This window comes from Nematostella vectensis, chromosome 8, assembly GCF_932526225.1.
Source record: "Nematostella vectensis chromosome 8, jaNemVect1.1, whole genome shotgun sequence".
In the NCBI taxonomy this organism is placed as follows: domain Eukaryota; kingdom Metazoa; phylum Cnidaria; class Anthozoa; order Actiniaria; family Edwardsiidae; genus Nematostella; species Nematostella vectensis.
Genome location: NC_064041.1, coordinates 1,894,961 through 1,918,509, shown reverse-complemented (window position 1 = coordinate 1,918,509; position 23,549 = coordinate 1,894,961). Strand labels below are relative to the sequence as shown.

The 23,549-nt window shown below is 39.2% G+C and overlaps 1 protein-coding gene and 1 long non-coding RNA gene across 2 annotated transcripts; one reads left to right on the top strand and one right to left on the bottom strand.

The window, feature by feature from the left end:
- The first annotated feature begins 520 nt into the window (after window positions 1–520).
- Window positions 521–6,422, top strand: LOC116609422. The gene is made up of 7 exons (XR_007312620.1): window positions 521–978; window positions 1,627–1,694; window positions 2,371–2,412; window positions 2,542–2,689; window positions 2,761–4,021; window positions 4,736–4,776; window positions 4,930–6,422. It is a non-coding gene; the product is annotated as an uncharacterized LOC116609422 (long non-coding RNA).
- Window positions 6,419–21,914, bottom strand: LOC116608380. The gene is made up of 6 exons (XM_048731727.1): window positions 21,058–21,914; window positions 20,215–20,462; window positions 17,650–18,132; window positions 14,378–15,483; window positions 13,946–14,309; window positions 6,419–8,505 (listed from the first exon to the last, which is right to left on the bottom strand). Exons 3-6 carry the CDS (start codon window positions 17,678–17,680, stop codon window positions 8,288–8,290), a joined length of 1,719 nt encoding a protein of 572 aa, XP_048587684.1. The 5' UTR covers window positions 17,681–18,132; window positions 20,215–20,462; window positions 21,058–21,914; the 3' UTR covers window positions 6,419–8,287.
- Window positions 21,915–23,549: the final 1,635 nt, after the last annotated feature.

Genomic DNA, 23,549 nt, shown 5'->3' with positions numbered 1-23,549 from the left:
AAACAGCGCGCTTTTTTCAAAAACTGGTGTGATTCGTCCGTGGAATTGGACATTGAATCTCAAAATGATCATAATATATTTTTTGTTTGTTTTAAACGCGATCCCCTGATAGAATAGAATAGCCATAGAATTGCTCTGTCATATTTTTTTGCTAATTAACACCCGAGTGTTTTTTGCCCAGTTATATTTTTGCTTATTTTTATCACCCGATGAGTGTTTCTGTCCCGTCAAATTTTGCCTTTTTTCGCTGATTGTTCACTCGGTTATTTCCTCCCTCTGATTGATGTTGCGCTATATCCTTCGAGGTTCACGTGGGTAAAGGTCAGTTATTAAGAAACTCATAAATAATCATATAGAACCAAATTAATTCCGGCCCGCTGTAGACTTATATCAACATTGTGAATCAAGCCCTTAAATGATACAAACTTTTGCATTTTGCTTTTATTGTTGTCATTCTTCTGACAGGTATTGAGATTAGTTGATCGAAGTGTTACCTGGAATGCCGAGCCAACGACGCTCCCCGTGGAGATCGATGCTGAAAAAGCATCGATCTCCACAGGGGCCGGGGTCAAAAATTCCGTTGTTAAGAGCGTGCGGCTTGTTATGACACTATCTTACGTTCTGTAATCAACATCACCCAATCAGAATCCGCTATTTTGCATACGTCATTCACCCCTTGCTGGCTGCCTGGGATGTCGCCGACTTGTACTGGTTCTCGTTGGATTGTACCGGTTGCATTTTCTTAGCGAATCTCCGTGATTTTAGGGAATTTTATCGAATTTTAGTGATCAAATCAAAATGATCTCCAATAAATTTGTTGTTGTGGAGTGGCTGAACAACGCAGAGGATCGTTGCGAGTTAACAGTTCTCAGGGGAAGTGAAGTTTTGCGCCAGGGTGGTTTGGTATCGGTGGTATTCATTGCATTGCAGCAGATAACACACCAAGACTTTACGAGGCAGAAGTGTTGCAAAACTTCGGTAAGTCGAAGTTAGGCTTCTTTGTTTTTATCGTTTTACTTTATAAAATAGAGACCTTACGCAAGGACGTCCTGACAGCGCATGTAGAACGCGAAAATAGGAAAATGCCGTTCTAGATTTGCCGTCGCGGACGACACGCCGTGTTGTGTGAGCAGTTCGTGAGCGCGCGCGCCATTCTTGATGCCGTCCCGTTCTTGCGTAAGGTCTCTAATATAATAATAGAACTAAGCAACGGTAGCGCAGAGAATATTTCGGGTATTCAGTCTGAGTTCCTACGGTATTTCTCCTCATGCTCACATTCGCATTGGCTTTTGTTTCTTGAGGAACGTCGATGCTATTATCTTTTGCGGCATTGTCTGGCTCGATTTTGGATTTCTTTCCTCCGTGATTTGTAAATACTCTTGCTTTTGGTGGCGGACGTTTGGAAGCACAAGCAGCTTTACAGTTCTAAACTACGGAGTACATTCTTATAAAAGCATGAAGTATTTGAACCCAGGGCGACGGTAGACCTCGACGGCGTTTCGTTCTATTTTGTAACGGGCCGTAAGAAGTAAGAGCGTGCAGCACCTCTGTATTATGACTTCAGTGCTAAAACGGAGCAATTTCAGAATAATATCTCAACTTGCAGTTTTTTTATTTGGATTTCAGACTCACAGCGCAAGGCAAGCAGTTTGAAAACGAGCTGCTTGAGGGAGGCAACGACAGCGTTGACCGAGGTAACATTATAAGAATAGGAAAATCCACAGAATATTAAATGCATTCTTCGCCTCCCTTACGTGAATGTTTTTGTTAGTTAATTAACCTTCACACAATTGATAATACTTTGCTAAAATAGTATATTAGTGTTAATGTAATGTTATATACCTAGAAGTAACGTAAAGTAAACACTTAAGGATACTGTAGACCCGGGCGGTAATTACCCCGATCGTCCCGGCAAAACGCGCTTAATTTTAAGTGCTTTTGTCTGGTCCAAAGTGCTTAAACTTAAACAAGAGGTAAAAAACCTGAAAAGAAAACTCAAGGTGAGTTTACACCGTGTGATTATGCTGAAGTTTCAATACTTATGACAAAAACGAAATGGTTGTTGTTGCTTAAACGGCGGCTTCGGTATTCTGAATCCACTCCCTGGATACGAGGAATTTGGCTCTCAAACATAGGAAATATTTAGGCACAAATTCAAATTCGGTACTTTTCTCGTGCCCGGCCTGGATTTTATGATTTTGTTAATTATGTATCATATATTAGTAGCCGAATGCAGTGAATATAACACTATCAGCAAGTAGTTTTGGATTTTTTAAAGGCTGTGACTGTGCGGTTTTTGTACATTGTAATAGTCCTCTCCGCTGTTATCACATAAAGAATATTGTTTTTTTTTTTTTGTATTTTTTATAGGTTTACAAAGATGTTCCTGCAGAGGATCAGCCCAGTCCAGTGGTACGTCGATAAAACATAAAACAAACAATATAACCGGAACAGAGAACTCGTATAGACTATATACACGCCTGATTGCTTATACACCGATTTTAGCTGTTTTCAATTAATTGTTCAATTTATTCTTTACAGTCACAACAAAAGCAGAAAATTAAATATCTGTCAAAGCCCCTGGAAGGGGTGAAGAGGCTCCTGTCAGACCTCTTTACCGAAGAAGAGCTCATGCGGTGCACACTGAAGGGGAAGGGAAGGACCAGCAACAAGATGCAGATAATTTATGGTAATTCACAACAGTGCGAGAAATGCAGAAAGGTATCACTTACTTAACTGCAACTATCATTATTTTTGCAGGTGCAATGAGGGGAAATTACGGAATGACTGATGAGAAAATGGACCAGCTGATTAGAAATCAGCAAAAATCCTTAAAAGACAAAACCAAAAAAGTCTTCAGTAAAGCTAAGTGAAATGTCCATTGTTGGTGTAAAATGTCCGCTTAAGTAGGTTTTTTAATCATAGAGATATTTTAGCTTGCCTTGCACTTTTTGTTGTATACCAACTTTTTGTCGAATTTGGTTTTGTCTTTTAACGATTTTTGCTGATTTCTATAACGTTATAGAAGTCACTGTTCACGTTGTATCCGAAAATTATAAAGTTGATTATCAAATTTTGAGATAATTGTAAATTTGTTCTGTATTCTAAAAATAAAATTATTTGCTGGAAAATATTGCTAGCTATTTGTAATAAATTACCGGATATCCAAGAAAAGCGTATAATATTCTGCAAAATGACAATATGTCAATAACAATAACAATTTCCTTCAATTCCGAAAAATCTAATAAAATCCGATTATGCATTCACTAAAATCAAAGAAAATCCAATATTGTCAAAGAATATCGTTCTTTATCGCAAAAGGAACAACGCATCTATGCATTCCCTGTCACATTAATGCATATTCCAAAAAATCGCATTATATCCAATTGGATATTCCAGAATATCGTAGAAAATCCTGTTTAAAGTAAGACTATGCCTTTTGAGATATCCTAGAATATCCTGGAATATCGGTCCAAATTTACCGTGAAAATTCACACCTTGTATCTAGAATATCCTAGGAAATCGCAGGATGTTCTAAGATGAATATCGTGAGATATTCAAGGATATTACAGAAAGTCTTGGAATATCCCAGTTTCATTTCGCACGGGGTGTGTCTGCAACTGTCTTGGCGCTTATTCCGCGGGGCTTGGTTGTGTGAGTGTCGTGTTAAATAAAGCTCTTTATGTTTGCACAAAACCTCCTTGGATTGTACGGGAAGTGGTTGTGTGAGTGTCGTGTTAAACCTCCTTGGGATTGTACGAGAAGTGTTGTGTGAGGGTCGTGTTCAAGCTCGTTATGTTTGTACTGTTTGCACGAAAGTTCTTATATTTGTACTGTTTGCACAAAACTTGGTTGTGCGAAAGTCGTGTTGAAGCTCCCCTCATATGAATAATATTGTGACAAACAAAAGGACAATGTGTGGTTGTTAGAAATAAGGTTATCTAATGACCATCATCTAACATTCTTATCTTTTTGAAAACCTTATTTCTTTAAGGTTATGGCGTCCTTGGCTCTTTTTTTGGTAAGTACCGTAAATACGCTGCAGCGTCGCTCACAACTGAAAGGTGCCCATGTGAAATATAGGGAGAACTGATCCCCAGTTAACTGAGTTATGATATATGGAAACGCATCAATCAAACAAATTAGAGTTTTCGGGGGCTGTTGCTGATCAAATACGATAAATGAGATCTAATAATGCATGTTTGTCAAACCACACGTCCCACTTACTATACTATTAATTGCAAATAAGTCTGACAACACCAAAAGGTACGGTAATACGAGCAGCAAAATCGTACAACTTTTGTTACAGCATTTGGCAATGTTGCGAGTTTTACTACCGGCGAACAACTTTTTGTCGCAGCAAAGGATAGAATGGTTCGTGCTGTTGATCAGTCATCTTTTTTCTCCGTGACACTGATGTGTGACTTTCGTTCAACCAATCACAAACGATAATGCAACTGCTTGCGTATGCTTGACGTCTTTTTGCTGCGAGACAATTTAGGTTGATGTAGAAATACGGGCGACATCTCCAAGTTTTATTGCAAAAAATAGAACCATCTTCTACTTTCTGGAGCAAACTTTCTCAACTTGCAACAAAAAAATTGCTGCGACAAAAGTTTGAGTTTTGCAGCAAGGCTTCTACAAAAGTTGTACAATTTTGCTGCTCGTATTCAGCACCTTAAGACGACACGTCCCACTTATTATACTACTGAATGTCTCCATTTCCACCCTCTAGATGGTGCTTTCTGCTGCCTGGGCGCTGTTTTCTTGGATAAGGTATTGTGTTTCTTCATGGCTTAATTTAAATTATTAGGACAGTATAGGCTAATCTTTCTCAACATTTAGAAAAAATGAAAATAAACGTGTGTGTTTTCTAATTAAAAATAATTTAAAGATAAAATATGTTTCATATTCTAATTCACGTTTTAGTCTCACAAACAACGCCAGCTTGGAGAGAAAACCGCTACTTGCCGCTGCCACCAGAAAGAAGAAAAAGCGACGACGACGTCACTCATCTAATCCATCAATCAGCAACGGGGAGAAACAAAGAACACCGACGCCAGTTTGACTCGGACTCATGGGAACCCTGAGTGTAAAAACACAGCTTCTATAGTGGTACAGAGTGATGCAGTTATTGGAATACTTGTTGTTATGATCGAACTACAGGGTTCAACAAGCATCTTTGAAGTGATTCCTTCAATAAAGCACATGGCAAGCTTACATAACAATAGTGGGTCACGTGATGGCGTGACTCCATATATGGGACTACTCACAACACTTTTCAGATGGCAGCCATGGCCCTGATCCTTGAGATGTGTACAAGATTTCATATATATATATATATATGCGGCTGCATTAGTTCTATCATGTTTTAGCTATAAATCCCGCTTAACACATAGACTCCTGGCTATTTTTGAGCTGAATTTACAATAAAACAGACCGAAAACAGATACCTCGTATTTTGAGTTTTATACAGGCCGTCAAACTCAAACACCGCTGCACCTAGTCAGCGGTATCCAAGATTTCCAACAGTGCTTTGCGGTCCCGTCCCTCGTCGCTGTGCTAATGCGAGCACAGTTTGATGGTTGCTTCTATTTTCCATAAAAATACAGCTATTAGCGTATTAGGAGAAAGCCCTAGCACATCACGTAGTCTATTGTGGCATATTTGAGTGCTTTGCATATGGATATTTGCAAGCAAAGGATTCATGAGGATTTTTTCTTGTTTGGCTTTGCCTTGATAAGAAAAAAAAATCGTAATAAATCACCACAGCTCTCGTAAATGCGTAAATGCTGAAACCAAATTAATTCCAACACTGTTTACACTACTGCTATTATGGGGCTGTATGACCTGGAATTTATTTGTTGTGGTTTGAGGAGAGTGACTTTAAGGAGACGGTTGACTGGCCCTCCCCTCGTGAATTATCCACGGAGCCTTCAAGAAGTGGACATTGCGTTTTGAGGCCATGGAAATGGACCTGGAGGATCAAAATAAAGGTATGTATTTGTGTCTTGAGCTGTGTTTGCTGATATCTTTCCCTTGTGGTATTTTGAGCTTTTTGTTGAGAGGGTCGATTCTGTTGTTTTTCCTTGTTCGATTTGAAATTTGCAAAATAAGTTGTGCTATTTTTGGGCTGAAGGTAGTTACACTGCACCTTGCTTGGATGCATTGCACCAAGAACATTAATTATCCCATAGACTGATGACTGCGTTTCCTCATCTCGTTGTGTTTATTTTGCTTTTATTAATTTTTTTTGTTATGTGTCTTCTCCAAGCCGGTACAGGCCGGTTGAGGGGTCAATGTGTTAAGAATTGAGAAAAGGGCGGAGCCAGTTTAATCTACGGTGTTTAAAACAAACTAGTCCTACCATTCTAACACCACGAAACCCTACGATTACAATAAAGAGACGCCATGAAAATCAATGCTCGTGCTTTTTTTAATGTCCATTCTTCGTTAATACTGTAACAGGGGGCTTTTGGATATTAGCTATTAGCATGACGGGTGTCACACGAATATGGAGATTTGTTTGTTTCTTTGGAATGTTTTTCCTTTTTTGTGGTGGGAGGTGGGCATTTTGCCTGGTATTTTTCTGTGTAGAAAATTTTGTGTGTAGTTTTTCCTCGGCTTCAACGGTCTACCTGTTACCTCTATGTTACAAGAAGACTTTAGGGTGAACGTGGAGCAAAAGTAATGGATTGGTATTTGTCATGTTTACAGCCTAGAAGCCTCTCTGTTTACTTGGCATATTTTTTTTTTGTGCTATCAGGCAACTTTCAATTCCTTTTGGTCAGAAAAAACACAGACAAATAATAACTTTGTAAGAATACTTTGGTCTGGCGGGAACTTGTTGCGGGGAAATAGCCTTGCGCGAAGCACTTTCTTGTGAAGTGATCGCTCGTAAGTTGAGTAGTAGCAGTTCGCCTGTTTTAAATCCCTCGTATATAGGCTTGGTCCGTGGTCCAGATATCATCATTGAAGAGTATGCTTGGTCCAGATATCATCATTAAGAGCATGCTTGGTCCAGATATCATCATTGAAGAGTATGCTTGGTCCAGATATCATCACTGAAGAGTATGCTTGGTCCAGATATCATCATTGAAGAGAATGCTTGGTCCAGATATCATCATTGAAGAGCATGCTTGGTCCAGATATCATCATTGAAGAGTATGCTTGGTCCAGATATCATCATTGAAGAGTATGCTTGGTCCAGATATCATCATTGAAGAGAATGCTTGGTCCAGATATCATCATTGAAGAGCATGCTTGGTCCAGATATCATCATTGAAGAGCATGCTTGGTTCAGATATTATCATTGAAGAGCATGCTTGGTCCAGATATCATCATTGAAGAGAATGCTTGGTCCAGATATCATCATTAAGAGCATGCTTGGTCCAGATATCATCATTGAAGAGTATGCTTGTTCCAGATATCATCATTGAAGAGTATGCTTGGTCCAGATATCATCATTGAGAGCATGCTTGGTCCAGATATCATCATTGAAGAGTATGCTTGGTCCAGATATCATCATTGAAGAGTATGCTTGGTCCAGATATCATCACTGAAGAGTATGCTTGGTCCAGATATCATCATTGAAGAGAATGCTTGGTCCAGATATCATCATTGAAGAGCATGCTTGGTCCAGATATCATCATTGAAGAGTATGCTTGGTCCAGATATCATCATTGAAGAGTATGCTTGGTCCAGATATCATCATTGAAGAGAATGCTTGGTCCAGATATCATCATTGAAGAGCATGCTTGGTCCAGATATCATCATTGAAGAGCATGCTTGGTTCAGATATTATCAATGAAGAGCATGCTTGGTCCAGATATCATCATTGAAGAGAATGCTTGGTCCAGATATCATCATTAAGAGCATGCTTGGTCCAGATATCATCATTGAAGAGTATGCTTGTTCCAGATATCATCATTGAAGAGTATGCTTGGTCCAGATATCATCATTGAGAGCATGCTTGGTCCAGATATCATCATTGAAGAGTATGCTTGGTCCAGATATCATCATTGAAGTGAATGCTTGGTCCAGATATCATCATTAAGAGTATGCTTGGTCCAGATATCATCATTGAAGAGTATGCTTGGTCCAGATATCATCATTGAAGAGAATGTTTGGTCCAGATATCATCATTGAAGAGCATGCTTGGTCCAGATATCATCATTGAAGAGCATGCTTGGTTAAGATATTATCATTAAAGAGCATGCTTGGTCCAAATATCATCATTGAAGAGTATGCTTGGTCCAGATATCATCATTGAAGAGTATGCTTGTCTTTATTCTGGTGGAATCAGCTCTTTGCTTTCCATGTATAATGCGCCGAGATCCGTGTCTGGCTCAGCATCAGGCATGTTAAGAACATTCTCGAAGTACTCGTTGATAATCTGCTCTATGTTCTTGATGATGACGTCATGGCGGAGGTCGCTTGAACTCGGATCCCGGATCTCTAGTACCCATTCCCCATCCTTATTCTTCAAGTGGAGGGTGCGACCGCCTAACGATAAATAACACATTATTATCATTATCATCATTGCCACCACCACCAACGCCGTTCGTCCACCGCCGCCACCTTCATCATTATTATGCAAAATTCCAAATTGAATATACATTTTGCGCAAATGAATGCCGCCTCGTTCAAATGAATGTATTTTCGCTCTATTAGTTGATTGGCGCAAATGATGGCGTATTTTCTCGTAATGAACAACGAGGAAAACTCTCGGACAACCATAGAGGAATCCAATCCAGTATCGTATTTGTAAAGGCGTGATAAAAATGAATTGCACTCAATCAAATTGGAATATCCGGCTGAGCTTAAAAGGCGAAGGGCCGTTTGTTGGACTGAGCGAATGTTTCGAAAGTTACTATTAAAAAACTCTGCTAGGAAATTATGGCAAGTATTTTCCATGAGGGAAGGTGTGTTAGGGGTAACGTCGTACATTGTGGTGGATAGGTGAATTAGGCGAGTATCGTTATAAAAGACCAAGGGTCTAACATGATGTCCCAGCATTAAAGAACTTGGGTAGAATGTTAGTGGTTTGCCAGAGTTATCCAAGGGGCGTTCGTTAGTGTGCACAAGGTTAAAGAGTAGGAGAACGGTAACCCAGGTTCCCATACTCATGATGGCATTAACTGTTCTGGTCGGTGTCTCTGTGGGAAGATCAAATTCTTCGAGAAGAAGATGATCAAAAATGTTTTCCTGGGATTTAATGATGTTTTTACAAATGATTCCTGGGTCAAACGGAGACTGCCGCTTTGGTTGATTACCCGTAATGGAACGACCGTGGATGGTGGCTGGTTGTGAATCTAGATTTAGTAGTTTGACAGAAGTTAAGATACTTGCGCTCCTGTAATGTTATAATTAATTTGTAGGTTTTGTGATGGTTAATCGACGGCTGTTCTTGAGTGAGCTTGCAATTAGCAATATGAACAGGTGCAATAGACTTGGAAAGTGACGGAATAGTGAGGATCCGATATGCGTGTACTGTTGTAAGCTGAGTAACGCGTGACTCTACTGTTGAAGGTCTTGAAGGCATTGAAAAGATGGTCTAAAAATATATATACATACGGTAAAGGAAACTACAGTTTAAATTTAGACTTGAACTGAACACAAAAAAGTAAGTACTCAATCAGAAGCGATAAAATTGTTGAACATATACGATAAGAAAACGTACCGTTTCATTCGTTTCAAGTCGGCGAGAAACCAACATTAATAATCATACTTTTGCCGCTTTATTGTATACGATTTCTCCGTCTTAAGACATGGGTCTTAAGGTCTTGGTAAAGGTGAATTTGACACCACTGTTTGTTTTTGTGGTTTTTGCAAAACCTGTATCAATAGTTCTTTCTTAAACTTTATTTTTGCAAAAAATGTTTTTCGATAAATCGCATTCTAAGACGGCTGAAATGGGCCTTTGCTGTTTCCCGTGACCGGATGACCGTGAATTCACGCCAAATCTTTGACTTTTCTAGCGTATTATTTTGAGGCGAGAACTTGAGCTTGTCGGGAGTAACCTCGCGACGGGTTTTAAGATATCGCACCGCGGTGATACTAGAACCTAAAATTTCTTAAAACCTGAACAGAACCGAATCAGAACCTTAACAGAACCGAAACAGAACCTAATAGCAAGGGGGGGGGGGGGGGGGGGGTAATTGTTAATAACAAAAAGAAAATCAAAATTACCTATTTGCTACATAGAATTGCAGAGTAGGGCTGGAAATACGTCAAAAAAATTTACAGCAATTTTTGCGCTATTTAGCGGATTTAGGCTAAATTTCTATTTCAGTCATCACTAGCGTGAAATATTGAAAAGGCGATCCTACACATAGCTTAATACAATTGAATAAAAAATACGGGAAATCGAATTTGGATTTTGTTCGTATGAATAGCAGCTTGTAGAAACATTTTTTTCTTTCTTTCTTTATTATTTTTATTTATTTTGTTTGAACAGATCAGAAACTGGTCCAAAAAATATGCAGATCTAATAAGGAAAAAAATCCCCTTCTTTCGGATGATTTGATTTTATTCCGTCAATTTGAGTCCAGTTTATATTTGGGTAACTTTCCGTGATTGAAGCGCAGTTACTGTAGTTGATGTAGCTAGCGTGACGTCCAAGCGTGTGATCCAAGCCTGACTTCCACTTGGGTGGTCTTCACAGTTCATAGCATTCATTATGTCGGCGCCAAAAAGTACAAATGAAGACGATTGCTGTTTAAAAACTTAGCAATAACTAAGCGCTAAATCGGTTTAGAAGCGTTTTAGAAATGCATATTATTGCTATTTCCTTGCGTATTGCATAGAAATTTGCAAGCGTCTAAAACCAGAAACCAGACAAGGGATTCTAATCAGACATTAGTCTAGGATGCACACAAATTACAGAAGTTGCTATAAATTCAGGAAACTATTTTTATATAATGCCTTTTCATCGATTCTAGCTGATTTTACTCGTTAAAAAGGTTTTTTTTATTATTTTTTTAAAGTACCCCCCCCCCCTGAACGTTTTTAGGTTCTGGTTCTGATTCGGTTCTGAGGAATTAGGTTCAAATTTTCGGGATCTGATCATCGCCTTCAAATTTTCGGGATCTGATAGATAATTATGCCATGTCATAAAGTGTGTGGGGAATTTTCGATTTCCGACTGAAGATCGCTTTTATAGCACTTTTCGTGTCCAGATTTCGCCAGAAATGGGATTTCCAACTTTGATTGGTGATATTTTGTTGACAGTGTCAAATAACAAAAAGTCCTCACACACTTTGGTAGATCATCTACCTGTCATTGAGATGCCATTACGTGCAAGTCCATGCGCAATAACGCGATGGTGATTACGATCTAGATTTAACTCCGTACTTTTGAGTTTGAGGCCTCAAAACTTAAACACGGAATTAGCTATTGAAAAAATAAAACTTGCAGGAGATAATTCAATCTTTTATCTTTTATTTGATATATAATTTGTACATGTAGTGAAAATCGGGGCGCGACAAAAAAATTTTCCGCCGACACGTCGTTAACCTTTACCGAGACCTTTTAAGGACCTTTAAAAGACCTTTTAAAGACCTTAAAAAGACTTTCGTAGATTTTCGTAGACTTTCTTTTTATCGCTTGTTGTGAATCGGTAGTGTAATCGATCTTCCGCCGTATGATAGCCAGTTTGTTGTTGTCAGAGGAAATTGTAGATTCTTTGATTTAAGCAGTCCATGACTTTAATAGAGCCTCTCAAATAATTTTCCCGCTTCTTAGATGTTTGGAAGTTTGCGTTTTTCTTGAGTGGACGCTACTGTGTCAGCGAAGCGTGTTTACTGCTTGCGGGGCAGAACCGTAGGACTCTCGCACGATGACCAAAAAAAATCAGTCGCATTGTTTTTTTATACCTATCGGGCTTCGCACTCCGCTATAACTCATAGCTAATTATTTGCGTTTGAATTTGTTCTTAGAAAACCCTTCAATGACGCGAGTGAGAAGCCTGTGCCTCTACGATTAATATTATTATTAACATAGTACATCGCGTGTGATGTTAATAAACTGAATACTTGCAGCTTGTAAGCCAAATATTGCCAAATATAACAAACTCATCAAATTAGCCGCACTGTCAGTTTTTGCAGGGGTAAAAGCGGCTACTAAGCAGATTACAAAATATTAAAAGTAAAGAATGATGAACATCAGTTGAGGTTCTTATTATTTACAGAAATCTATTTACGAATCGGGAATTCAGATACTAGCTAAGTTAGCTAGTTAATGAAATTGGGGGCGAAAAAGTCTAGTGGTATTATTTTAAAATTAGATTACAACTCCGATTATAATACTTAGTTTATAAGAGCGCGTAATTCTGCTTTTGAATCGCGCGAAAAATTCTTTACATATTTTGGAACCCCAAACTAAACTCCCCAACCTTAAACTCACATTATATCCTTTGTCAATTGAAAGAGAAAATACATATGATGAGGAAATTGACCGAAAATGTTGTATTCTGCAAACCGAGTATCGTCTCCTACGCAATTACTCGCTCCAGATAGGACAACATTTCGGGAAACGGCTGTATATATACATACCTTTTGTCTTTTCATCAGATTGTGACAGCTTAACAAATGATACAATACATATATATGCATTTCTTGGATAAGACTACTTTTTTGGGTGCTCCCTAGTCGAAAACATGTATTCCAACCGGACGAATCTTATGTCTACGCTAAGGAAAAAGTGTGTGGCATCTCTCACGGACAAAAGCAGCAACTAGAAAACTAAAGAACCACACGAATCACAATCCCTAGCTAATAGGGTGTATCAGGAGACGTTTCCACTTTCAAATGATCAGGCAAAGAGAAGCTGCAATTCACCATTTTTTTAGCGAGAGAAAGCACTTGCAAACGCGCCATTTTGGAGCCCTCCACAGAGACCCAAGAAGTATTTCTAGCTCACAGCCAAAAGTACCATTGACGTCCAGAACTTCGTGGTTTTCAAGCAGTTACAGTTAATGTCCAGGCGAAAAAAAAATAATAAAGCACAATGTTGACAGGATATCACTTTTTGAAGACTTTGCGTCTTGCACGACACCAAACGCATGTAAACAATCATTTCAAAGACGTTTTAAAACAGCCACAATAATATAGATTAAATAAGTACTTAAATATTAGATTAAACTATTGAATAAAAACTGATTTAAAACAACTTTCAACTTCCGTTTATTGTTAGATTCAATTCTGATGTCCTGTCGGTCCATGTTTTCTTTGTAAATATGACTTCTTAATATATAAGTATACGACAAATCAAATCTCAGCCGATCTTACATAGAGCCACATACTTTCGTTTCACATTTTACATAAAATAAAAATGGAACCCACCACCAAAAATACCACCAAGACCGGACCGATAAGGCAGGGATTCGTGCTTTTCAATGCCCTACAAATGTGTTGGAAAAACTTGCATTTGAATTGAATGTCGACGTGCTAACTCGCACAAATTTCCCGCCAAACACTTTGAACACAGGGCACCAAAAAAGGCAGAGAGAAAAGTGAAGGAAATATTTTGGACGTATAGCGTAGCATGTTAAATATTCTTCTAGAATAAAATAAAGATAATTTATAATGAAACTTGATATATTGAATACCGGTAGCACTCCTGTTATATTGGTTTATTTCCAATATGATAAAATATCCTATGGTATGCTTTAAGCTTATGCAAAACATGGGGGTAAACTTTTCAAATCGAATAATGTCTTTAATGAATTATTAATAGTTAAATATTCCTAGGCGATTAAACACTGTCCACAATTTTTAGATTCTCTATACAATATAGTTAATATAGTTAATATAATAAGAGAAAATACTTCGTGTCGATTAACAGCAAATATATTCATATTAATGCCATTATAATTATAAATACACCATCATTCCCACCACCACCATCATCATCATCTCACTCCATGTAAGGAAGTACTACTTACCGGGTCTTATCGAATATCCGTTCATCAAATCTTCAGTCAGCATCAATCGGTTAGCACCCTCGCGCATGTCAATCGTCTGCACAGCGGTGTTACGGTGTCTTGGCTTCTTTATCTTGACCAGGTCTTGTCTATCAGTTCCAGTAGTGAGGTCACTTAAGAATTCAAATTTGTACGTCTCCCCGTCAAATTGACGCTTTCTAGTCTTGCTCAGTTTGACTAGTTCGATCCGTTTGCTGTCCTTTTTCTCCGATAAATTTGACCAATGGATAAGCGCAACACGTGGCTCCTTCTTGCAGTAGAGGCTGATTTTATAAATTGGATTCCAAAATCTTCCTGTTACATCCCTGAACCAGATGATCATAGCCTTAAAAAAAACACACGAACCTATGAGAAAAGAAAAAAAATGCCTGCTCTTCCTGCTTTCTCTCTTACCTTATCCAAATAGCTGAAGCTTTCTTTTTTTACGTTGCCTTGATGATTGACTCGGATCAAGGCATGGGAATCACTGTTATCCACAATCGTTTGTTGAGTAAGACGGTCGTTCGGATTGACATTCTGTGGAATGTCGAACTCGTAGGTGTTTCTTCCTCGAGTTTGCTCGACTCGGAAATTTTCGCCGTGCATGATAATGCGATCATCAAAGGGACTTCCATGGACCTGGACAACTTCTCTGACGGTGCCAAACTCGTGCAGGTTTCTATCTTGTCCATAAAAGAACCCCACTCGTTCTGTAACGCGATTGAAGTAAGCTCCTTTGATGATGCGATGTGATCTTGAGATACCTCCGAATGTTAGTTCTTTTTGGACGGTCCCTTGCGATTCGGTAACATCAAGTGCGTTTGTAAACTGTGGTTCAAGTTTCCCAATCAGACCGTTGATTGCTATCACGTCATATCCCGAGCCTGTAGAGATTTTCACCTTCTGTCCTGGCTTTAGATGCTCGTAGTCTTCAATACTGACATGGTCGTGCACGTAATAGTTCTCGTATCCCTCATTATAGGTTTGAATGTCGACTCCTTTGTAAGGCGTGCCCGATTCGTTTACAAAATTGGTATCCACAAAAACGGATACTCCAAAATTCCTTTGTGGTGCTGCTGGTGGTTTGCCGTAAAAGTCATACCCGATTATCTCCGAACCACCCACTCTCCAATAACTATTGGAAAAGGCTGACCCGTCAATCGTGCGAAATTCTCCAGCACTCAAAATCCCTTCTTCGTCAGCTGCTGTCTTCGCTTTCCTGAATTTGAGTGGCCCCTTTGGCATACCGGCGATATCTAGCAAGATTGCTTGGTTGGATTCGTAAATATCTCCAAATTTGCCAAGAGGATATGCCGAAGACTTAACCTCTTCCTTGCAAGCGGCTGTCAGGGCTTTTAGGGATTTGAGTGTTTCTTCTATCTTTTTAGAAGGATGAGCTGAGGAGATGTCGATCAAAGTTGCAGCAAGGCCAAGTACCGCAGAGAAGATAGCTCCGACAGGCCCGATAAAAATGGACCCAGTTTTCAAAACGGCGATGAACGTACCAATACCAACCAAACCTGCATAACAGAAAGATGTAGTTAGAAAATATACAGCACAACCGTAACTCGATGTTGACGTGCTTCACCAAAACCAGTGTTTATTGTTTGAAGAGAATAGGTATATATAGTAATGTGATTCTAAAGAAGAACCCCAAAATAACAAAAAGAACTTTGCTTTTTTCAGCAAACAACAAAGTTTACATTTTAAATTATACACTATACAGCTTTCTAGTACTTCTAAATAAGTTCTTATTAACTGCACAATATTCCGCCAATCGGTAAACGGATTTGGTTACCACACAGGTAGCCAGGCTCACGGCGAGTGTAGGTTTATACAGAGTTTGTATGAGCGAACAAATCTCGTTGAAATAAATATGCTGATTTGAAAATAAAACAGTAGCTTGAAGTTGCTGCTACCCAAACCCGCTATTATTTGCCATTTTAAGCTGTTTTAGCCGCTGCGAATTTTTCCCGTCGCCTTCTGTATATAAAATAGACAAGGTTGCAAACTCCGACAACCGCCAAATTCCAAAGTGCTCAACAAATCCACCGATCCTTTCGAAAACCAGACTCGCATGGCAAAACAAACCTCGCAGCATCATAGCACACATATTTATCTTTCCAAACATACCTTTTAAATCGTCTATTCGTCCCCGTTTTGCCGCTTGAGCGGGGATAATCTTTCTTTTGAATTTGAAAATATTCGTGATAGCGACGCTCGATGGGCCTTTCGTGGAGAAAAAGACAATACACGCCATGCCAAATTCTACCAGCCGGGGTGGGGTGCTTCGCATCGTCGTTAGGGATTCGCTAAAAAAAATCATTCCAATCCCCAAAAAAATAAAATGAAAAAAATACATGTTATCTTATTGCATGATATACGGTACCGAGGATGTCCGTTGCGTTTATAGATAGAATTGATTGCAGACAATGAAAGAAAAATAAACAATAAACAAAAAAATGAATAAATAGATAAATGATAGATAGACAGATTTTATTTCGGCATTTTCTATAAGTTGGAGTGGTAATTAGGTTTGGAGGGACGTCGGTGAAGACTCAGAGATATAAGGCAAGGTCAAACTGATGCGAAGCAACCTACCCCGGCTGGCTAAAAAACCTTAGAATGGCAAATAATGGCGGGTTTGAGTGGCAGCAACGTCAAGTTCCTGTTTTATTTTCAGCATATTTATTTCAACGAGATTTGTTCGCTCATACAAACTCTGTAATAAACCTACACTCGCCGTGAGCCTGGGCTACCTGTGGTAACCAAAGAAACTAGTCCTCGCTAGTAGTTTTATATTCATGTTATGGTAGATTATGTTTGAACGTAGTTAAAGGACGTAAGGAGATACAAGTCAAGATAATTACTCTAAGGATAAATCAAGGTTAAAAGTATTCTTGAAACATTATTAGTTTTTAGCATAGGAGGATGTTTGTTTAATTTTAAGGATGAGCGAAATAATGACCTTTGTGGGATCGCACCATGTTTCGGAACTCATCTGTCTTCTACTTTCCGTTAAATCAGTTAGTTAACGAGTCTTCTGTTGATGCAGTTTCTTTTGATGTCGGACGTTGATTATCTGTATCATAAGCACAGCACGTAGGATCCCCCACACTCAAGTAGGAGGTGCTTAGCTCTGCTGTGTTGGCAATCCGATTATCTATGCTAATCTAAGTCAGCAAACACCACACCTACGCTACTTGAGCGACCACTTCTTTCCCCCTTCGTTCAGTAACTTTCGATTACAAGTTACATATTTGTTTCTCCAAAGTTACCTCTTTACTTTTCCTACCGAATACCTTAGTTTCATGGCAAAGGGCATTCGTTTTGTATCCTTAAATCCTTTTCAAAGCTTTCCTTTGTTATCGCTGATTTTGCCGACAGTTAATGATATCTGATGTAACTGTTTGCATTGTCAAGTACCGCCCAATCACTGCACTCTGCACACGTGGTCAGTGCTTGTCAATCAAACGTACTACCTGTTTTGCTACAAATAGGACCAGATTATAAACCTCCAACTCACACTTACTACTCTCAGTTGTACCACTTAACTTACCAGATTAAAGATACGATCCTCGGTCAAAACAGTCCTCCCGTCTAATTATTACATTCATTATATGGAGACTCGGCAACAACAAACATCAAACTGTTTTTTTGGTCAAATCTTATAACCATAAACTGACCTGCACCCATTCCCAAGCTGGCAGACACCATGCCTGGTACATTTCCATCTCGGACAGCTATGTCAAGTCCCCAGGCGTTGATACCGATGGCAACGACGTCAAACAGTGCACCGAATGCATCTAGAGCTGTGCCCACTTTGCTCCACTTTGCAGCTTTGTTAAGGTTTTTAACAATGTCGCTAGTTCCAGGGAGGCTTTGCTCCACTTTGCAGCTTTGTTAAGGTTTTTAACAATGTCGCTAGTTCCAGGGAGGCTTTGCTCCACTTTGCAGCTTTGTTAAGGTTTTTAACAATGTCGCTAGTTCCAGGGAGGCTTTGCTCCACTTTGCAGCTTTGTTAAGGTTTTTAACAATGTCGCTAGTTCCAGGGAGGCTTTGCTCCACTTTGCAGCTTTGTTAAGGTTTTTAACAATGTCGCTAGTGTCAGGGAGGCCTTCCACTGCCTTCTTGAACTCTGCGATTGCTTTAGCACGCCGTTCTGAAACCTTAGACAAAAATAAAGACTTATTATCATGAACAGTCTACAAGGCCGGCAGACGGACAAATATATTAAGATCACTCGCTATTGCGGGCAGTCGACAATGACAAGCATGTTTACATGAGAAAATTTGATTGTTAGTTGATACTGACTTATATTAAATCAATACCAATATATGAATATGAAAGTGAGTTAAAAAATCCGCACAGGTAATAAAGTTGTAGTATGTTCTATGTATATAGCGCTATAAATGAATTCTAATTTATTCAATCTACACATTTGAAGTCAAACAAAAAAACAAAACGATACGATAAGAAGGAATAGAACTACACTCTTTTTGCTTTTTAAGAACTTTCTTATAAGAACGTTAAGCCTGAAATTTCACAATATTTTTAGAACCTGCCAAAGTAGCAAAATATATAGTGCTATCCCTTAAAACCTTATTATAAATCGATACAATCATAAATAGATAATGATAAAGAGTCCACAGTAAATTGTATCAAGGTCCTGTACCGCCGATTTTTTAAGTAGCCGCAGAGCCTAAGGACTTTTGTTTGAACTACATTGTCGACGTGCTTATTCCACGATGGATCTGGTGTACTCCGAGGATTTTATAGCTTTCAACCCTTTTGGTCACCGAGCCCATGAGTTGCAGGGCATTAACCGGCGAGGTTCGATACTGCACGAAATTATTTACACTTCTTGGGTTGAGCCTTATTCCCCGCCCTGCGGCACAATTGCAAATATTATTTGCTATACACGGCGAGTGCATTTAATAAGAATCACCTCATAGATGGTGGTGTCATTATTTTGATGCGATATGGCCAACTGCTCGCTAGCTTGTTCCAGCTTGTTCAATATAGCAAACAAAGTGCACCAAGCTCTGTACCTTGAGGTATGCCTCGATTAGGGAACACAGGCGACTAAGTGTGGCCGCTGGTTTGGTACGCCGTGGCCAGGATGTGAGGAAGGCTCAATACGAAAAAAAAATGATCAAACATGTACATCCCAAAAAATGCCTTGGCGTTGAAATCGATGGAAATCCTTCATGGGCGGACCACATTGATAAATATTGATAAAAAGGTACGCGCAGGATTTGTTAGTACACGACGACTAAAAATCGCAAAAAAATTGTAATAACGCGACGACTAAGAAATGAATATTACACGGAGAATAACCTAAATCCTTCATAATAGTCCCTGGAAGTTGTAAACTCGGGCTAATCCAATCATCTTTTTAATATTGTTCCAAATTTTGTAAAACTATTGGTAGGGCTGACGGATGACGCTGCCAGCGTGATGACTTGGGTAAACTGTTTGCGCTTTTAGCTAAAAAACAAAGAGGGGTTGGTTTAGCACGCCTTGGATTCAAAAGAAACTACGAATGTGCCCTCATTATGCAAATCATTATGCAAATCATGGACTTAATTTAGAATTTAAATCCATTCGGCTTGCTCAACGTTTATGCCATCGCGTTCCTCGTCTTGGTCATCCTTGACATGGACAACCACATTGCGAAATAATGATAATCATATGCCCGTAGACATGATTATTGTATCCTTGTGGGTATTTCGCGTTACATCAATTTAACTTCCAATAAATCTTCAATATAAGATATAAAATAACAGTCCAACAGTGCTTTGCAGGCCCATCTCTTATCCCTTGTCGCTGTGCTGATGCAAGCATCACAAGGTGAGGGCTGCTTGTATTTTTCATAAAAAAACACAGCTAAAAACATTTTGGGGGAGTGCCCTAGGACATCAATAAGTCTATTGAGTGCTGTGCTTATGGGTGTTTGCAAGAAAAGTTGGATTAAAGGGGATGTTTCTTTAGATTTGCCTGGGTGAGAAAACAAAATCATCAGGGCTTTCTCATTTCTGAAATTGGTTAATTCCAAAATTGAATATACTGCTATTCTGTTTCTGAATGACCTAAAATTGATTTATTTCGGTTACTGACTAGTATATATATTATCTGGCTCAAATTGAATGTACACGTGCTTCGCTTTTAGCCAGTGCCTAAATCTATATATTTTTTTGGAAAACTACCCATTGAGTGAGGGAATCCTCTGGTTTGACGTAACGTTTTACCTTATCGAGTAGCTTCGCCTCGTCGGGTACTGTGGCCGCGCCTGCGTCGCTGGCCGAAATCACATCAGTAATGGCTTCGTTATAAGCCTCCAGTGCAAGCTTGACATTGGACATCTCTTGTCTTGTCGCGATACTGTTCACAATCAAGGATGTAAAAGGGTTTTGCACGACTCCGGCACCCGCCACGTCAAGTAACGCCAGCGTTGAAATGGCTTGACTCAAGCTCTCCATCGCTGCTTCCTTCTCACCTGGTAATGCAAGATAATATGGCGACGGGTTGTGTGACATATCAGTAACACACGAAGGATGATATTTGCAAACGACTTAAGGTTTTCATCTATCGGGTGGGCACGTCCCTAAGTGTCCCCACCCCCCGCTACGGCCCTAAGGCAATAAAATAGAAATAAATACAGAAGTGGCTAAAAATAAATGGCCTTTTAAAGAGGCTGCTATTGAAGGAGACCTATTACAGATGTCATGTCAAATGACCATTACAGCCGATAAAGAGCCTTACCAAGCGGCTTGTCGATCAGAAAAAGTAGAACGGTGCAATTGCAAGGAAATTTTACAAAAAAAAAAACTATCCACGATGTTAAAAGTCAGATATTTAATCAATTATATTATATTGAAAGTATTCGTTTTCCTTCTCGTTTGAAGGAGCCGAAAGATTGGTTTGCAAGGCTCGTCCTTTTGCGTGTGAGTAAAACGACGGATACAAATGACATGGTCTCAAACGAAGATTTATGATAAAGTTTTCAATACAACAAAACTGACCAATATTTTATGGAAGATTATATTATTAACTATTTTAAAACTGCTACCTATTTCCTGTCTCAGACTTACCGCGTTTCATTTGGTTGATGGAGTTGATGGTCATAGAACGCGAGCTAAGGCCAAGTTGCATGCTCATTTCACTCAATACAACGGATGCCTGTTCTACTTTCTTTGATGAAGCGGTGAGTATGCGAATGGCACCTCTTGCGTGTAAACGTGACAAGGCACAAGGAAGCAGAAGAAGGAGAACAGTCACACTTAAACCGTACCGTACCATCATGGCGGCTTTTGCCATACTTCTACCCTTAGAAGCACAGGCTCGTGTGATATGACTTCAATCGAAGGGTCTTAAGTATCATCCAAACTGGTGAATATTTCACGAGTCATTCGACACAAACCTTTGGCGAAACCGATGACTCATCAGTCACCCGCTTTAGGGAGGGGCCATGTTTTTTTAGGAAGTTCAAAGGTCATGGAAGGGTCTTTTCCGCTTTGTAAATACCAGTAAAGGGGGTTCTAGGGGACAAATATATTAAGACACGACGAGAGGTAAATTCGTGAAATAACGTGAATTTAGCATAAAATAGTTCTTATGTGATGGATATTTGAAATGGTGTTTAAGCTCCTATACGCGTGACTGTGTTTATTGTAAAATATATGTTGGGAGGTGAAACTGATTTCTTGATCACATCAACTAACGCAGCAGGAGCGGTGTCTTCCGAACCATGCGAAACAGTTCAGAGGTTATAGCATTGAGTCATTTTACCGAGACCACCGGAAACAGGGGCGTATCTTGTAGGAGGGGCCTAATAAGTAAACCATGTAGGAGACGAACCGATGTCACAATCACATGCACCAACGTAGGAGAAGTGTCTATTTCTAAACCATATAAACAGTTCAGAGGTTATAGCATTAAGTCATTTTGCCGAGACCACCTAATATAAATCTATATATATTAGTATATAATAATATACTAATATATAAATCATATTGTAAAACCAATGTATCAATCACATGCACTAACGTAGGAGGAGCGTTTTGATTTCTAGACCATGCAAAACAGTTCAGATGTCAACAGGTTATAGCATTCAGTCATTTTTCAGAGACAACCGGTAACAGGGGCGTATCTTGTAGGAGGGGCCTAATATATAAATCATATTGCAAAACCAATTTATCAATCACATGTAGGAGGAGCGTTTCTAGACAATGCAAAACAGTTCAGAGGTTATAGCATTGAGTCAATTTGCCAAGACCACGGTAACAGGGGCGCACCTAAAGGTTTATTGGCCCAATAGAATAAATCTCAGTATTAACAAAAGTAAAAAAAAAGGCGAACTCTTGCTCTTTCACTCGTTTTTAAAAAAGGATTTACCTTTTATTCACACCAGCGTGTAAGAAATACAGTTGTTTGGAAAAGTGGAATATGCTATCAGTGTGGCTTCTGACATAGCTCATCCGCAAAGCAAGAGAAGCCACACTGATAGCTCGCGCTGGCACTCTTGAACCCGGTGGCCTCAACCGGGGTGAAAAAACCGTTTAGCTGTTTAGTAATCCACACCACCCTATTTAAGACCGGGGTTCATAAGTTACTCCTTACTCAATTACTATTTTTATCTTTTGTTAGTTAATCTTATTAATGAACTTTGTACATATACTAGCTGTAACATGCCACTGTAACTCATTTATAACCTGAAGAAGGTAGGTATTGGCATGCCGAAATATCGTTCTAAAAAACATAAATCTGCATTGTTGTCGACTTTTTCTTTTAAAATTTTTTTGAAAATGTTCCTTAAAATTAAAATCTCATTCAATATGAGGGATAAAGTTATTTCAGGAAGAAACGAAACTTATTTAAGTAAAGGAAGGACCAAAATACCCCAAAAAGCAACAAAGTACTAATTTTCATAGTTTTACATGTCTTACACAACACATGACTACTGGCATGTTACCTCTAAAAAAGGCCACCACAGGTATCCCAGTAATTATGCAGATTGTGTCGCAAAGGCTCTTGGGGTATTGCGCAAGAATGTGCATATCGCGAGAAGAAAAAAAAACAGTTGCATTTTATGACTGGGCTACCACAGGTATCCCAGTAATAATACCATAGCCAAGAAAAGTATCGTTAGTGATGCAAATGCTATGCCGGTTGCGGGGAGGTGCGGCAAAGGGTGGGGTTTGATAGGTTAAACTGGCCCGTAGGCAGGGATTTTGACGTTCATGTTTAGTTATCGCGTGGGAGAAGTTTATTGAACCCATCTTTTCCCGGGGTAGGATCTATTGATCTAGTGTTTCGTTAAGTGTGGTGCACACTCTTGGATGTGGGAATGTTTGCAGACTTGATGTTTCAGTGTTTTACACTATTCATGCTGCTATCTCTATCCCTTGGCAAGGGATATTTGATCACAATAATATAGCCCGAGGTAAGGATATATCTTAAGATTTGGCTCCAAAATTTGGCCCAAATCCCCGCCCCTCCCCCCACCGGCCAAACATTGGTAGGTGCATCAAATAATTGAAATTACAATATCAGAAGTAAGATTACAAATGTTTTCCTCTCCGGC